At 45.6% G+C, this 17,835-nt stretch overlaps 1 protein-coding gene across 3 annotated transcripts in view; it reads left to right on the top strand.

Annotated features, from left to right (window-relative positions):
* Positions 1-14,920, top strand: part of HUWE1 (HECT, UBA and WWE domain containing 1, E3 ubiquitin protein ligase) — a 150,321-nt gene extending 135,401 nt beyond the window's left edge. For all 3 annotated transcript variants that reach the window (XM_008584709.1, XM_008584708.1, XM_008584707.1), the window contains 17 exons: positions 695-1,295; positions 2,008-2,120; positions 2,231-2,387; positions 3,709-3,841; positions 4,110-4,312; positions 4,922-5,049; positions 6,415-6,511; positions 8,004-8,159; positions 8,596-8,841; positions 9,215-9,332; positions 10,100-10,240; positions 11,499-11,786; positions 11,907-12,012; positions 12,653-12,770; positions 13,077-13,258; positions 13,532-13,722; positions 14,296-14,920. In XM_008584709.1, coding sequence (XP_008582931.1) covers positions 695-1,295; positions 2,008-2,120; positions 2,231-2,387; positions 3,709-3,841; positions 4,110-4,312; positions 4,922-5,049; positions 6,415-6,511; positions 8,004-8,159; positions 8,596-8,841; positions 9,215-9,332; positions 10,100-10,240; positions 11,499-11,786; positions 11,907-12,012; positions 12,653-12,770; positions 13,077-13,258; positions 13,532-13,722; positions 14,296-14,398 — 3,081 coding nt within the window. In that variant the 3' untranslated portion in view covers positions 14,399-14,920. The remainder of the gene's footprint in view (positions 1-694; positions 1,296-2,007; positions 2,121-2,230; positions 2,388-3,708; positions 3,842-4,109; positions 4,313-4,921; positions 5,050-6,414; positions 6,512-8,003; positions 8,160-8,595; positions 8,842-9,214; positions 9,333-10,099; positions 10,241-11,498; positions 11,787-11,906; positions 12,013-12,652; positions 12,771-13,076; positions 13,259-13,531; positions 13,723-14,295) is intronic.
* Positions 14,921-17,835: the final 2,915 nt, after the last annotated feature.

Here is a 17,835-nt window from a genome sequence, read left to right as displayed (position 1 = left end):
GGAGGGTTGGCAGCAACAGCCTAGGTGAAATCTGAATGCTAAGGAGGCTAGCACATCATTCTCTTTGCCCTTATTTTATGTATTGAGCCCTGTATGTTTTGGGGAATTTGTGCAATCAATAGCTTTGAAGGTTTTTAATCTTTACTCTTTACAATTTTTATGCATTATCTTCATTCAGGCATCAAAACAGCTGTCTGCAGTCTATATAATTCCCGTTTTACAGATGAAGCTGGGTTGAGAACATTAGTGGCTTTGTCATGTGACTAGGAAGTGATGGTGATGGACCGGGAACTTAGTTCTGATCCAGTTAGTGTTCTCTCAATAATAAGCATTGCTACCATGTATTGACAGCCTGCCTTGTGCTTGGCACTGCGCAAAACACATTCTCTTGTTTAATCTCAACAATTTTGCAAGGCAGTGTACTTGTTCTCTCCATTTTGTAAATGCAAAGAGTGAAAAGTTTCAGAAAAGTTGGCTAATCAGTCTGTCTTGCTACAAAGCCCTTGTTCCTTTCTCTAGGTTGCTTCACCATCTGTTGGATAAAATTCCTATGTTACATCTCCCTCATGTTACCAAAGCTGTTCAAAGGAGAGTAGAGTCTGGGAACCAGTTATTGTTCCCTATAAGGAAAGCTTATCTTCTACGGAGACCCCCCCACCCCACAGACCAAGCCTATCTTTTTTTTCTCTGGCAGGTGTTTCCTAGCCACTTCACACAGCAGCGGACCAAAGAAACAAACTGTGAGAGTGATCGGGAGAGGGGCAGTAAGCAGGCCTGCAGCCCATGCTCCTCACAGACTACCAGCAGTGGCATTTGCACAGACTTCTGGGACTTATTGGTAAAACTGGACAACATGAATGTCAGCCGGAAAGGCAAGAACTCCGTGAAGTCAGTGCCAGTGAGCGCTGGTGGTGAGGGGGAATCCTCCCCATATAGCCTCGAGGCCTCCCCACTGGGGCAGCTCATGAACATGTTGTCACATCCGGTCATCCGCCGGAGCTCTCTCTTAACCGAGAAACTTCTCAGACTCCTTTCTCTCATCTCAATTGCTCTCCCAGAAAATAAAGTGTCAGAAGCACAAGCTAATTCTAGCAGCGGTGCTTCCTCCACTACTGTTGCCACCTCCACCACATCTACCACCACTACCACTGCCGCCGCCACGCCCACACCCCCTGCTGCAACCACCCCTGTCACTTCTGCTCCAGCCCTGGTTGCTGCCACAGCTCTTTCCACCATTACCGTAGCTGCTTCGACCACAGTGACTACCCCCACGACTGCTACCACTACTGTTTCAAGTAAGTGTGGGTATAGACTGGGAGCTGTGGGGTGTGTACTATAGCACCCACCTCCCATTCAGGTAATCCTCCTTAAGTGATAGCGATCAGCTTTGTTTGTATTTATGAGAACAGAATGTGTTCATTCTCATCCTCCTCTGCCCCCAGTTCTCTCTGTCTTCCCCTCCTCTCTCTCCCTCTCTGTCTCCCTCTCTCACATACAGACACTCCCATGAAGACCAGCAGGCATTCGCTGAATGTGGCTTCCCTAGGCTAGGCACCAGAAGGACAAGAGAAAGTCATTCCTCCTCTTCTTCAGGGAACTCCCAGCCTTTCCTGCCTGGTTGGAGGAGCCAGTTCTCATAGGAAATAGTTTAAGAGCAGGCAGAATTCAGTGTGAATCAGGGTAGCCAGACCATCCCAGGAAATGAAGGGAATGAGCTGCAAATTAGTAAGAATTATCTGAAGTAGTCGGTTTTAAAGAATAAAGGGTGCTATGATGGTAGGGGACCAGTTGGGAGAAATGCCTAGGGTTCTTTGTCACCTTGGAAGGTATAGTCATAAGAGTCCTTAACATCCCAAGTCCTTTATATTCTGCTTTGGTGGGTAGATTTCCATTTTTACTACTTTACCATTTTGAATCCCTGGACAGTTCAGTGATTCCTTGGTTTTGCCCCTAAAGTCTCTAGCTTGTGAGTTTCACAGAGGCTTACAGCATTCTGTTTCCTCAAAGCTTCTAAGGGCAGCAAATCTCCAGCAAAGGTGGGCGATGGGGGCAGCAGTGGTGCAGACTTCAAGATGATATCCTCTGGCCTCACTGAAAACCAGTTACAGCTCTCTGTGGAGGTGAGTCCAAGCTCTTTTCAATTGCCAAGGTTGGGGAGAAAGGGTAGATAGGGTGGGTAATGTTTTAGTTCTCAGGTTAGGGCTTACCCCTTCTTCCTTGTTTTTCCCAGGTGTTGACATCCCACTCTTGTTCTGAAGAAGGCCTAGAGGATGCAGCCAATGTGTTACTGCAGCTCTCTCGGGGGGACCCTGGGACCCGGGACACTGTTCTCAAGCTGCTACTGAATGGAGCCCGCCATCTGGGTTATACCCTTTGTAAACAGATAGGTAATAGGAGTAAAGCATTCTGTCTTTCTGAAACCTTCCACTTAGGTGTCACCTCTTTCTGGAAGCCTGCCCTGAGCCCCCCCCCCAGGCTGAATCAGACATCTCCAAGCTCCTACAGCACAACCCCCATGCTCCTTCTGTCATAGCACTGATAACACTGGGTTGTCATCTGTTTTCTTCTACTTAGCTGTTGTTTGAGAGCAAGACTGGGTTTATCCCCAGTGCCTGGCAAACAGCACGTAATCAGTGCTTAATGAAGTGAAAAGAGAATGCATGGGAACAGCAGTGTCTCTTCCTTCTGTACACCTGTACAAGCCCCATGATAAGGCTTCTGAGGCAGCTTCATCACCTCAAAGATGTGCCTACATTACATTCAGGCTCAGGAATTAGAGTCAGAATAACGTTCTCTGCTTTGTGTATGAGAGTTCTTCAAAAAGTTCGTGGAAAGTAGAATTAAAAGATGATGATGTGAATCTTTCTATGAACTTTTTGAAGACCCCTTGTAGTTTTGAGGGTACAAAAATTCTAAGAACACTTGCAAATTGTCTACTTTTCATCTTCCTCCCTGTTTTATGTTGAAGAAAGTTAAAACCCAGGGTGATTAAGTGATTGGATCAAGGCATGGATCCAGGTTTTCTTTCAACATAGTCTCTCTGCTCTCTCCTACCCTCATCCCAATCATGGATCTCCCTATATCTTGGCTACCTACTTAGTTATCTCTCTCTTTCTCACAGATGTCCCTGAAGCTGAGGTGATATGAGAGGTTATTGGCCTGTATAACTCAGGGTATTCTTTACTTCATGAGAATTATAAGGTTCTTCCAGAAGGAGTTTGGCCTCCAGCCTCTGACCTTTCTTGGCTGCTACCATTTTATTCAACACCGTGGACCATGCACTGTCTAGGCACTCTGCTGCATAATTATCTCCTAATTCTTACTGCAACCTTGTGAGATTAGGCAGTAGTATTTCCATTATGAAGATGAATAAGCAAACTGGGAGAGGGGTGGAGAAATTTGTCTGAGATCATCACAAAACCTTAGTTCAAGAGAGATACAGGGCTCCAAAAGGTACTTTTTCTCCTCTGCACCGAGCTGTATTTCATGTAGATTCAACAGATTCCTGAGGCCAGGTAAATCAGTGATGCCCAGGTGGTTGACCCGTGCATGCACATAATAAGATAAACAGAGCAGATTTCCTGTTTACTCTGGGTTCTGTCCAGCTTAGCAAAGAGGGTGGCCTGGGCAGGTTTCTTGGAAAGGTTTGACTTTCATCTACTTTCATTAGAGAAGTCTGAACACTTGCTGGCTCCTCTGCCTGTCCAGGTACCCTGCTGGCCGAGCTACGGGAATACAACCTGGAACAGCAACGGCGAGCCCAGTGTGAGACCCTCTCTCCAGACGGCCTTCCTGAGGAGCAGCCACAGACTACCAAGCTGAAAGGCAAAATGCAGAGCAGGTGAGTGGTAGCTGCCCTTTAGGCTGGGGTATAGAATCAGACATTCTGAAAGGTGGCTCTTGCTGGTTTCCTGGTCTTTTTTCTTTCTTTGGGTGATTTTCCTATCAGTACTGTACACACTTGACCCAATTTTTTATACTACTCCCTACTTGTAAGATTCCTTCTGAGGTTCCTTTACCTCTCTGGTTGATACCAGAAAGCCCTACTTGCTCTGGGTGTTTATGTCTTGATGCTGTCAGTATATGCAAGCCACCTCTACACTATCCAGGTTTGACATGGCTGAGAATGTGGTAATTGTGGCATCTCAGAAGCGACCCTTGGGTGGCCGGGAGCTCCAGCTGCCTTCTATGTCCATGTTGACATCCAAGACATCTACCCAGAAGTTCTTCTTGAGGGTACTGCAGGTCATCATCCAGCTCCGGGACGACACACGCCGTGCTAACAAGAAAGCCAAGCAGACAGGCAGGCTAGGTATGGAACTAGAGTGTCCAGTTGAGGGGCAGGGTTGGTGGTGGAGAACCCACAGTCCCTGGAGGGGCAGGACTTAATGTACTGTCTGTATCCTTCCCGTTTGAGCTTTCCAAAAAGAAACTGATTTTTTTTTAAATGTTGATGGCTGTATTCTATATCTCATTCAAGCTATCTGCACAGGAAATTGATTAGAGCAAGTGGGAATTCAGGGGGAGTGGAAATATGGCAAGGAAATTGGGGACCAGCCTTTTGTTGAACAAGACTTAACTCACTGGGTGTACCTCTTTTCTGCTTCCTTGATCACTCCTGATTAAAACACTGCAGCCATGTTGCCTCAGCCATGGCCTGCAAATCATTTTCCCTGCTTCTTTCCTCCTGTCCCACAGAACCCTGTCACATGCCACCATCCATCTACATAGCATCATGCCCCCTGCCCTTAATTCTGTAATGGTAGATCTTGGTGCCTGAGGAGTACTCTGAAACTGCCTGAACTAAAGCTCAAAGACCTCCACAGGATGCCCTGTGGCAGCCCAGGAGATAGGAGAGAGAATGTTTGGCATTCCCTCTTCCTACATTTTATATCTTGCCTTCCTTGTTTCTTTCTCCCAGGTTCTTCCGGTTTAGGCTCAGCTAGCAGCATCCAGGCAGCTGTTCGGCAGCTGGAGGCTGAGGCTGATGCCATTATACAAATGGTACGTGAGGGTCAAAGGGCGCGGAGACAGCAACAAGCAGCAACGGTTAGCATGATGCCTGTGGCCCCTCATTCATTTGTCTCTCCCCTCCTCCCCCCACCATGTCATCAGTGCCCTTACCTTGTATGCTTTTGCATTAAGTTTGCTACCTGAATGCTTCTGGATGACTGGGTTACTTTCTGTTGGTGTTTTCCTTACTGTTTGTTGATTGGTTTGGTTTGATTTAAAGCTTGGCCATCATACCCCACTCCCAGCTATCCAGTCAACAGTGGCGCTTTTGCGAACTGCCTAATGCTAAGTGTCTGGGTTCTGAGGGAATGTGGGATGAAGATTTTTTTCAGTCTCATGGAATAATGCAGGTACATCAGAGACATCTCAGAAATCCTACCCTTCAGGCTGTCCTACTAGTTCAGTTGGTTAGGGTGTGTTGCTGATAACACCAAGGTCTAGGGTTGGATCCTTGTACTGGCCAGCTGCCAAAAGAAAGAAATCCTACCTCCTATCCGTGGAAGTCCCCCAAGCTTGGTACACATCCCACACAGCCACTTCTGTCTATGGCTGCTTCCTCCTCCCTGGCCTCTACCTCTATTTTTCATAATCCCTTGGCACCTAGGTACTCAGGCACTTTTAGGAAGAAGCCTTCAGGTACATAAGTAGCCAGCTCAGTGTTGGAATCCCAGCACAGAGTGGTTGCCATAAAAGCCTGGCATTACTTATGTATGCTGTGGCGTTCTCATTGTTTTCCTGACCTTGCAACATGCAAGTCACACCTTCCCAAGATCCAGGAAATAAAGGTATCCTGAGGCCTGGTTTTTCTTTGTGTATAATTACTATTATATGTTTGCATTGGGCATGCTGGGAATAGCCTAGAATTTGGGGGCAGCGACTCTAGGAGGGTAGAAAGGGAAAATAGTTAGAGCTGTTATTCTGGAGTATTTTTTCTGCCCAGTCTCTTTCCATCACCTGATAAGACATGTTGGCTTTTTAAATAATACCATGATAGGTTGCACTAATTCCTCTGTTATTTCCCTTTTTGTAAGCAAACAGAAACAAAGAGCAAGTCTACCTTCTACCCATCTGAGTTTTACACACACACTCACACACACAAAAAATATACCTGTCCCAGAAGAAGACCTGAATGTACTCGAGGCTGTTGTCTGGCTGGGCTCAGTTCTGGAGTAGAGTGTAGACAGTGCAGGCATCTGGGGAGCTCTTTGGAAAAGCTTTCAAGTTCAGGGTAGAGGACAGCAAAGGAAGTGGAAAAGCCATTCTTTTGTCCTGGAGAGCTACAGAGTTTCCTGACCAGATATGGGAAGCTTTTTTCCAAGTTTGATGTGTGAGAACCCCTACCCTGTCCCTAAGGAAAGCAGAGTTGCACCTTTTATGTTACTTTGTCTCCCTTTTATCCAGTCGGAGTCTAGCCAGTCAGAGGCATCTGTCCGGAGGGAGGAGTCACCCATGGATGTGGACCAGCCATCTCCCAGTGCTCAAGATACTCAGTCCATTGGTCAGTACTATTACTTGTTTGCAGCCCAGCAAAAGGGAGAGCCAGTCTTGTAGAATGTCTGCTGGATCTGTGCTTCCAACATACACAAGCTCAGTGTTTTCCCATTTGTTCCAGTGAAAACTGGTTTCTGTAAATGTTAACAGGTTTTTGACAACCAAAGCACACTGTAATTCCTGTAGTAAAGAAGCTGTGTTATGATACTACACATGGAGACAGCATGTATTTTGAGTCTTGGCTCCCCCATTTACTAGCTCTGGGACCTGAGGCAAACCTCTCTTTGCTTTTTTTCCTCATTTAAAATGGGGATGTTCGTAGTTGTTAGGATTAAACGAATTAATACATGTATAGCACTTAAAAAGAAGTGCCTGGCATACAGTGAATGTTATTATTAGCAGCATCTCAAAATCTGTTTACATAGAATACTTTCTGGCACCCTTTTAACTAACGTATTCCTGTGGAATAGTGTTCTCGTGGGATATCCATTTTTGAAATGCTATATTAAGTCATTTAGAAAAATCTAAGTGGAGGTTATCAGAACTTTGGGAGATAGATATTATTCCCGTGTTCTCTGTTCATCTTTTACCCAAGGTCATGTGATCTGAAAGTGCCAGAGCTGGGATTCAGACCTAGGGCAGTCAGAGCCGTGAAGAATAGTCAGGATTTGGGGAGAGGATGAAAAGCAAAGGTCAGGAAGAAGCCTAAGCAGGGCAGATGTGTGGTGGGAGCAGGTATAGAGAGGGAGAGGAAGGGGAGAAGGGTTGGTAAGGAAGGAGTTGCTTCTTCCCCACCCAGAAGATGAAGCTGGGTCTTGCTGCTTGGCTGCTAAGCAGAGGTAAGAATAAGCCCCTGATGGATATTAGGAAAAGTATCAGCGATGGGAGTCCTGTCACACCATGGCTTTTGGGGGTTTAAATTGTTCCGGGACAAGATGACTAATTCAAAAGGCATTGGACTTAAGAGTCAGAAAGATCTAATTTTATGTCCTGGCGCCCTATCTTTTGTTGGGAGGGTTGGGGGGAATAGAGAGAAGACAGACTGCTTCCACGGGCAGCTGTCAGAATTCAATGAGGATAATGTCCTAAAATGCACTTCGTAAACTGGAAGGCAACCATCCAGAGTTCCACCACTGTTGCGTTATCCTTAGGTAATCCACAGGTTCTCTGGGCGTGAACAAGGCAGTGACTTGGCCAGCACTGTTTAGTAGGACTTTCTGCAGTAGTCACTAGCCACATGTGTCTTTTAAACACTTGAAATGTGGCAAGTGTGACTGAGGAACCGAATTTGTTATTTTATTAATTTTATTTAATTTAAATTTAAATGACATTCAGTGCAGGACTAGACCTTGCTTTCAGGTGTTGCTTAATGAGCACTACTCAGTGACCGGCAGACCAATCTGTTTGATCTGTCTAGTAGCCTGCGCATTTGGACTGGGAAAAATCTTAAGTGGAGGAGAAACCTTGAAGGCTTTCTGACTCTCTTCTGTACCCTGTAGCCTCAGATGGAACCCCACAGGGGGAGAAGGAGAAGGAGGAGAGGCCACCTGAGTTACCACTGCTCAGTGAGCAGCTGAGCCTGGACGAGCTGTGGGACATGCTAGGGGAGTGTTTAAAGGAACTGGAGGAATCCCATGACCAGCATGCGGTGCTAGGTGAGTTGTGGTCTCAGGGCCCAGGTCCCAACCCACTGGTCTGCTCAAGGGCCTTTTCTGCCAGCTTGATTTTCTTCCTTTCAGGTTAGTCCTTTCCCTCAGTATCTCTATAATGAGAATTCAAAGGAGAATTGTTTTTGTTTTGACCTTAGTATCATAAAAAAGATTTGCCTTTGCTTTTAATAGCTGGTATCTTTTACTTTTCAGACCAGGAGACTCTATGACTGGTAGCCTGCCCCCCCCCCCCCCTTCTTTTTTGGCTTCATGGAAGCTCTGGCTTCCTCTGTGACTTTATTCTACCATTATATATCCCTGCAAGTTTTCATTGTCTCTTCTTCCGTTGTTGTATTTTTGTAATTTGTTTATGAAGGCGAAGAGACCTATATGTTGAAGTTTGTAAAGTAAAATGTCACTTCCTTGTCATTCCTACCCCCAGTGCTACAGCCTGCCGTTGAGGCCTTCTTTCTGGTCCATGCCACAGAGCGAGAGAGCAAGCCACCTGTCCGAGACACCCGTGAGAGCCAGCTGTCACACATCAAGGACGAGCCGCCTCCACTCTCCCCTGCCCCCTTAACCCCAGCCACTCCTTCCTCCCTTGACCCATTCTTCTCCCGGGAGCCCTCATCTATGCATATCTCCTCAAGCCTGCCCCCTGACACGCAGAAGTTCCTTCGCTTTGCAGGTACAGAGAACTCTTAGGCACCCAGATACAGAAGGTTTCATTTTATACAGGGTTGTTTCATACATTTTATCCTTATCTGATTCAGCAGAGAGACGGGGTGGTGTGATAAGTGAGCCTAGTGAGGTCAGTAGTAGGGGCTGCTCTGGAAGTCCTTATGGGCCACTCTGAGGAGCTTGGACTTTATTCTGAGGCCATGGGAATCCAGGCAGGGATAGAAATGCTCAGATTCATATTCATACCTCAAGGCTAGCCCCTGGCTTTGGCTAATTCCTTTTTTAGGCCCCTGAAACAAGGAAGAAAAAAGAAGAAAGAGTTGCTTATGGTGTTCTGGGACCCATGATGTGTTGATTTCTTCTGTCATTTCTCCCCTCAGAGACTCACCGCACTGTGTTAAACCAGATTCTACGGCAGTCTACCACCCACCTCGCTGATGGGCCTTTTGCTGTCCTGGTAGACTACATTCGGGTCCTTGACTTTGATGTCAAGCGCAAGTATGTGCCCTGGATGTTGGGGGGTCAGGAACTCTCCCGATGGTATCTGCCTTCCCAGAAAGGAGCCAGAGTTGCTCCTGGGGCCAGAAGTTTACCTTGGTGGCAGCACTTTTGGGATGGTGGTGGTGGGGAGGGAAGAGACTCAACTGTGCCACTGACAGGTATCTAAATACAGTGTACCTGGCCTTCTCTTTCCTGTCTCCATTCCTCATCGGCGAAAAGAAAGCCACGTGGTTTTTTGTTTTATTGCTTTTCTTTTTTGGGGGGCAGCTGGCCAGTAAGGGGATCTGAACCCTTCACCTTGGTGTTACCAGCATCATGCTCTCCCAGGCGAGCTAATCAGCCAGCTCCAGGGCCACATGTTTTTTGAGCCACATGATTTCCCAAGTCCCATTCTGTCCTTTGGGGTAGTGCAGGAGGTGCAGGTGGCCATGGTGCACTCACAAGAGGGCTCAGAGGGGCTTCCACACTATAATCATCCCTACTCCTCCTTCCTGTGCACATACACATGCTTACCTGCTTGTTGCAGAAATTCCATGCTGCAATCTCTGTGGGCCCTTATTCAGTGCAGATGGGAGGAATTTAGAGTTGGTAACAAATGATCTATTTCTTCCAACTACTGGGCATCTCCCAAGCAGGTGGTGAGCAGAGATCAAAGTGTTTGGAGGATGGAGGGAACATCATTGTGGGTCTTCATCCTAATCAAGCAAACAGAAATTTGTTCTGCCACCCCCAATCTTACTTTCCTTCTCTTCCTCCTTCCCAAGATATTTCCGCCAAGAGCTGGAGCGTTTGGACGAGGGGCTCCGGAAAGAAGACATGGCTGTGCATGTCCGCCGTGACCATGTGTTTGAAGACTCCTATCGTGAGCTGCATCGCAAATCCCCTGAAGAAATGAAGAATCGATTGTAAGAGCCTGGAACAGAGAACAGACAGGATGGGGGGGGGGGGGTGCACCTTCCTACATGGTAGCAATGGCTTACTCTGGCCTGGAATTTAGGGAGGTGCTGCCCTCCCCAATAGGAATCTGGCTTAGATAATCTCACTGAGCTGTCTCCTATCTTCTGGGCCTTATCTGCTGGCTGAGCTACCCTACAATTCCCAGACATACAGGAAAGTCTGGTGTTTACAAGGATACACCCAATGGCTTCACAGTAAGCTTTCACCATTGTTACACAAAGAACACAAAGCCTGCTGAGCATTTGGTACCCTGGGTTGGAGGAGACATCAATTGCATGAATGGCCCCCACCAAATTGGTAATTGCTCACTGGTGATTCTGAAGCCGGGGGGGGGGGGGTGTGCACCTTCCTACATGGTAGCAATGGCTTACTCTGGCCTGGAATTTAGGGAGGTGCTGCCCTCCCCAATAGGAATCTGGCTTAGATAATCTCACTGAGCTGTCTCCTATCTTCTGGGCCTTATCTGCTGGCTGAGCTACCCTACAATTCCCAGACATACAGGAAAGTCTGGTGTTTACAAGGATACACCCAATGGCTTCACAGTAAGCTTTCACCATTGTTACACAAAGAACACAAAGCCTGCTGAGCATTTGGTACCCTGGGTTGGAGGAGACATCAATTGCATGAATGGCCCCCACCAAATTGGTAATTGCTCACTGGTGATTCTGAAGCCTCCTAGAGGCAAGTGGCAGTTTGCAATACCAAGTGTCATAGGAGCTGACAAGATGAGAACCCTATTGGAGTAGGTAGTTTGATTCCTCCTGCCTCTTATGGTGTGGGCTCACCATTCTTGTAATCACACAAGAAATCAGAGAGTCGTCTTAGACAGACTGTGCCATGCTCCTCCACTACCAAATACCTTAGAGAAGTTGGACTCTGGGCTTAACTCTGTCTAATGCTACTTTTCTCCCCACGTCCCCTAAGTGAAGCCTCACCTAGTACTCTTATACCTTTCCTGTTGGTGTTTTCTGGAATATTGGTGAACCTTTACTGATATTTCAGGACCTCTCTCTCCGGTCAATAATGCTTTTCCTTATCCTAGATCCCAACCCCACCTCTGGGCTCTCCTGGCAGTCTATTCACCTCTTCATCTGACACTGCACCCCTCAAAGACTGCTTCACAGCTTCTCACTAGAGTAAAGCTGCCCAAATGAATGGATTTGTGCTTTCTGCTCAGCTCTCTTCTATGTCTGCTCTCTTTTGCAGGTATATAGTGTTTGAAGGAGAAGAAGGGCAGGATGCTGGAGGACTCCTGCGAGAGTGGTATATGATCATCTCTCGAGAGATGTTTAACCCTATGTATGCCTTGTTCCGTACCTCACCGGGCGATCGAGTCACCTACACCATCAATCCATCTTCCCACTGCAACCCCAACCACCTCAGCTACTTCAAGTTTGTTGGACGCATTGTGGCCAAAGCTGTGTATGACAACCGCCTCCTGGAGTGCTACTTTACTCGGTCCTTCTACAAACACATCTTGGGCAAGTCTGTCAGGTAAGGATGTGGCAAAGTCCTGGGACTGTCCTCAGCTCTGGGGGTCAGGTCCTTTTCTTGTGTCCCGTCCCTGTGCTGCCTCCCTCCCCCCAACTCATGACCCTAATTGTGTTTTTCTAGGTATACAGATATGGAGAGTGAAGATTACCACTTCTACCAGGGCCTGGTTTATCTGCTGGAAAATGATGTCTCCACACTAGGCTATGACCTCACCTTTAGCACTGAGGTAGGTCAGGAAATACTGACCACAGCACATCCCAGCTAGTCTTGGACACCCATTCCAGGATCACTTAGAACTGGCACTGGATAATCTGTCAGAGTGCTAAGGAAGCATCTTGACTTAAAGCCCCATTCCCCATCAGGCGGTAGGGGGAGGTGCGGGTAGGGAGGTGAGACATCACAAACAGAAAAACCTAAATTTGTAAAACAATCCAGGCTGTTTCCTAGTTTCCCCTTTATAAAAAACATGTTTCAGTATATGATTCTTCATTCCTGAAGTTATTTCATTATAGAAGATTTGTACAAATAGAGATAAGTAAAAGACAACAAAAACTTGTAAGGTTCTATTCTTATGTTGTATTACGTTACATGTTAAGCATGCTCTTTTTCCATTGACAGCCACCTTATTCTCTACCTTTTTTATGTGTCTTAGGGCTAAGGAGTAATTCCCTCATTTCTACCCTCGGCCTTTCCCTGTTGGGGGAGTTGTGAGCTAATGAGTAATGAGAAAAGACTGTTTCATTTGGACTTGCCTCATATCTCTGCCCAGGATGTGGCAAGGAATTTAGAGTGTGTTCCTAAATATCTAGGTTAGTCCAGTCCTAGACCAAGCCTGATATGTATGGTTGGTGTTTTGGGTGTTCTAGGTCCAAGAGTTTGGAGTCTGTGAAGTTCGTGACCTCAAACCCAATGGGGCCAACATCTTGGTAACAGAGGAGAATAAGAAGGAGTATGTACACCTGGTGTGCCAGATGAGAATGACAGGTAGGGGAAATGTCCTTTAGACCTCAAGTTGCTCAATATGGGAAGAAGTCAGGCATCATTCATTTCTCAAGCAGTTTCTGGTTTTTTTCCCCTGTGACACAGCCACAGATTCCTTACACAAAAAGAACACCTGACCAAAAATATCTAACTTCATTCGCTCTCATACAGGGGCTTAGAAACAGAGTGGTAGGTGAGGCAGGTAGCCCAGTCAGCATCCTCGTAGCATCAGAAGCCAGGTTGGGTCTCTCTCACCTCTAACAGTTGTGTGAGTTCAGAAGCCATGTGGCTTTTTGGTTTTCTCTCCAGGAGCCATCCGCAAACAACTGGCAGCTTTCTTAGAAGGCTTCTATGAGATCATCCCAAAGCGCCTCATTTCCATCTTCACTGAGCAGGAGTTAGAGTTACTCATATCAGGACTGCCCACCATCGACATTGATGATCTGAAATCTAATACCGAATACCACAAGTACCAGTCCAACTCTATTCAGGTGAGCTGCTTTTGGTGTCCCTCTCCGTTTGGTCCTCTTACTGTAAGATACCAAAGAAATGTCAGTAGTTTGAGAAGGGGGTTGTGGGTGATAGTTTACCTGTACCTAACTTCATTCTTCTGGAGCGTATTTTCAGTTGATGTTTTTGCCCATCTTACGAATGAAGGGACTTGCCTAGGATTGCAAGTCCAGTCCATTTTCCCAGATTCCACCCCCTCTCCTTCCTTCTAGGAGCTCTCTACCTAACGCTGGCTTCTATGTCCCTTTCTGCAGATCCAGTGGTTCTGGAGAGCATTGCGTTCTTTCGACCAAGCTGACCGTGCCAAGTTCCTCCAGTTTGTCACGGGTACTTCCAAGGTGCCCCTGCAAGGCTTTGCTGCCCTTGAAGGCATGAATGGCATACAGAAGTTTCAGATTCATCGAGATGACAGGTCCACAGATCGTCTGCCTTCAGCTCACACATGGTAAGAGAAAGGGTTTGACTGAGTTTACGTACTTGACACTTGAGGCCCCTGCCAAGGTTGAAAACACAAATCTGGCCCAGTCCTGGACCTTGGGTAGCTCACAGTTTGGTGGTTCTATGGAAGAGGTCATGATTGAGACAAGAAAATGGGCTAGATCCATAGTGGGAACTGGGGAGACTCTGGCAGGTGCACACCACCACAGGAGAGCGTAGTATATTCCAGGGCTCAGCATGGCTAGAGCAAGGAGGACTTGCAGAGAGCAGAAGGCTAAGAACTCAGTAGAGGTCAGGTTATCAGTGACCCTGAATACCTCCTTAGAGCTTGCACTTTAGCCTGTAGGCCGGGCCATGGTGTTTAAGGAAGAGTTACAGGGTCAGATTGATGTTTTCAGTGCCTGATTGCTAGTATTGGAGCCAGATTGGAGGAGGGAAGACTGGGCCAGTCCAAGATTGGGAGTCAGTGAGAAGCAAGGAGAAGGTTTCCTTGGGGAGGGAAGAGTCAGGGGACACCATAGGAACACAGGAATTTGGTTATCATCTCTTGTCATGAAACTGATCTTTCTTCTTTGCCTAGTTTTAATCAGCTGGACCTGCCTGCCTATGAGAGCTTTGAGAAGCTCCGTCACATGCTACTGTTGGCCATCCAGGAGTGCTCTGAAGGCTTTGGGCTAGCCTAATAAGGCCCTGCCCACCTCTGTGGGGTTTTTCTACCATCGTTGGACCTGGGGAGGGGGGAAAATTTAAAAAGAACGAGAAAGAAAATGTCAAAAACCAATAAATGATATACACCAACTCACCATGTGTGTGTTTCAGCTGCCCCCTCTTCCCCAGCACATACCTGTTCCCCTTCTGCTCATTCTCTCTTCCCCTCCTGTTTCCTTACCTCCTCTCCCCTTTCCATGCCGTCCATGGCCCCCACCCCATGTGTTAAAAAGGCAGTAGCCTTTTCAGGGACTTGTTTGTCCCAACTGTTTGAACAGTGTGTTCTTCAGATTCTGTGTTCAGAAGGATTTGCTGCATTGAGACTTGAAACCTTTGGATAGGGGAAAAAATTATATATATATATATTTTTTTGTTCTGTTTGCATTTCTTAATTTGTGCTTGGAATGTGTTGATGTGCACAGCTAATGATTCAATGCGAGACAAGATTGGCGTCTGTGTCGTGGAGGTTTCAAATAAAGAGCACTCTTCATAACTCACTTTTCACAATGGAGTTTTTTTCAAACTTAGGGGAAAAAACCAACATGCTAGACATCTGGAGAAAAGATCCAAATGAACTCTCCAGAAAATCACCGTCTCTGCCCTACCCACTCGCCCACCTGCCTCCACCACTGGTAAAACTTCCTCCTTCAAAGTCAGTCTCCCCACAATCAGGAGAGATTGGCAGCCACCAGGAACTGGGGGGGGAGTCTTTTTTAGAATAGAATCTGTACTTGGGGATGGTCATGGTGTTAGCAATTATAGCCAAGGACAAAGCATCACCTTGCTCAAGGGAAACAAACTGCAGTGGATTGTACAAAATGTTGGAGAGAGCTCACTTGACCCAACTGAGAGTACTATTTGGTGAGCCTTTATATAGTCTCAAATCTGGGTCTCAGTTTAAAACTTTTCACTTATTAATGTTTTAGTTCATTTCTAATACATTTTAATAAAATAATTTGGCTAACTCTTCAGAAGACCATTTTTCCTGTTTGTTTTTTTTTGTTTTGTCTCTCCCTCTTGTCATCTGCCTGCCTGTCTGCCGGTCTGTTCACAGATCACCTAGTAGTCTTTCATGGTTTTTACTCCATCCAGCACTTAAAACTGATCTGAGGACTTTGGTTCCTGCCTTCAAAGAAAAAAATAAAAATTTAGTTAGACAAACCACCCCAAGTGGTGCTTGCTTTGTGTGGTTTTTCTCATCCTCTGAGTTGCTATCTCTTATAGATTTTCCCCTTGACCTTGGCCAAAAGTGTGGGTCTGGGAAAGCAGGGGTGTGTCCTAACATTCCTTGGTCTCGATGCAACTAGCTACTAGCCATTGTCCCCTCCTTTTCAATATTCACACTCTTCCATTACCTGGCCCTGCTTTGCTGGTCCTGTAGTTGAGTTTCTAATCAGGGAGGAGATGATCGGTTCTGTGCCACATGTAGAGAGGGGTCTCAGTGCCTGGAGGACTGGGGAAGGCTTTCTATTGTCACTGGCACTTGGGTTGAATCCTAAAGCTGTGAAGGCATTCATATTGAGGGAAGGGCCTTAACTGCTGTTCACTTGACAGGGTGTGGCTTGAGCAAGGGATGGTGGCCTGAGACAAGGCTGGGATCCAGCAGGGCTTTAAAATGGAAAGAATGTTACATAAGCAGGAGGACAGTAGAATTGATCAATAAACCTAACTGGTTCTTTGAAATAAAGTAGGATAAAGCTCTGGCAGATCCTTTAAATTTGAAATGCATGCATGGGTTGGAGGTTGGGGGTTGGGTGTGGAAACAGGGAGTATAGATGAAATAATCCTGAAAGAAATGGATGCAAATCTAGTTCAATGGCATAACAAAAATATAACATGATCAAGTATGACTTGCCTCTGGGATACATGTTTGGCGTGATATTCATGGCCTCAATGTCAAATGAGAAAACTCCAGTCAGAGATGCAAGGCAATTGCTAACATTCAATAACCATTCCTGATAACTTGTAAAGATAGTCTTGATTAGATAGTCTCAGACCAACAGCCAACATCATACATGAAGTATAAGGTGGCCAATTATCACCATTAACACTTCTGCGGATATGTGTGGGGCTGGGGGTTCGGGGAGGTGGGGAGGCTATGGGTCATTGTGATGCAGAATATCCTTTCTGGGACCACACTAGGCCATGTACCCCCACATGGTTTTCCAGCACTAATTTAGTAAGAGATTCTTTCTATTCTTTTTTTTTCTTTTTCTTTTTTTCTAATCTTGGAGAATTTGTTTACAAACCACATTCGTATAACTTCGTATAATGTATGCTATACGAAGTTATTACGTGCCAAAAAAAAAAAAAAAAAACTTCTGCCAGTTCTAACCATTTCAGTAAAGCGGGAAACAAAATGTATAACTGTTGAAGATAAATTGCTAAATCAAGAGAATCAAAAGTCATCGGAACTTAAAACAGTCCAGCAAGAGATGTGGTTATAATTAACAAAATATTCACAAATTCTTATTGTCCAAAAAAACACATAAATGGAAATAAATTCATACAATAGAACCCTATGCAGCAGTAAAAATGTATCAATTGCATGTATTAACATGCACAATCAAGCAAAAAAATGTTTCAGGAGAGTACATAGGGTATGAGACCTGTTTAAAAGTTGCAAAATGATGCAACATACATGAGCATAAAGAGTATGAAAACCTATGCATGACAATGATAAAGTGCTACACGATATTCAGGATAAATTCTGGGGAATGCAGGGGTGGGCAGGAGGGGATGCAGTTGGGAAGAGGGTTTCGACTACATTTGTATTTTATTTCTTAAGCTGGGTGATGCTGGGTACATGGGTGTTCCTTATAATACTATACGCTATGATACTTTAACTTTTATACATCTGAAATGTTTCATAATACCCCTTTCGAGAGATACAATTTATTAAATTTCACAATGCATTTGAGGTAGGTACCAGGGAAGATAGCAGTCCTATTTTACAGATGAGGAAATCAAGGATCACAAAAGCATTTGTAACCACTGACAAAGAATGAGTAATCATCATCATGTACAGAGCAATTTCATTTCTGCCACTAGGTCAGTAACAGGCCTAATTCTACATAATTAAACATACCTGTTTTTGCTCCCTAAGAATTCCCTTCACTGATCTGTGTGCATTATAATTACCATTGATTATCTCATTAGAATAGTCCCCTTCCCTTATAATTAGGGTGATCATATAATTTATCATCCAAAATTGGACAAATTTTAAAAGGGTGCTATTAATACTTAAGCTGGGCAACAAGTGTGAACAAACCAGCTAAACTGGGATGTATGGCTCTACCCTATACATATGATGCATATCCTGGCTGAGGGAGAATTATTACCCATCATAAACATAAAAAACTTTATTGAGCATTTACCATGTGCTGACAACACTGAGGAGTCTCTGCTCTCA

This window comes from Galeopterus variegatus, unplaced genomic scaffold, assembly GCF_000696425.1.
Source record: "Galeopterus variegatus unplaced genomic scaffold, G_variegatus-3.0.2 Scaffold3342, whole genome shotgun sequence".
Classification (NCBI taxonomy): Eukaryota; Metazoa; Chordata; class Mammalia; order Dermoptera; family Cynocephalidae; genus Galeopterus; species Galeopterus variegatus.
Note: the sequence above shows the minus strand (reverse complement) of the source record. Positions and strands in the feature narration are given on the sequence as shown.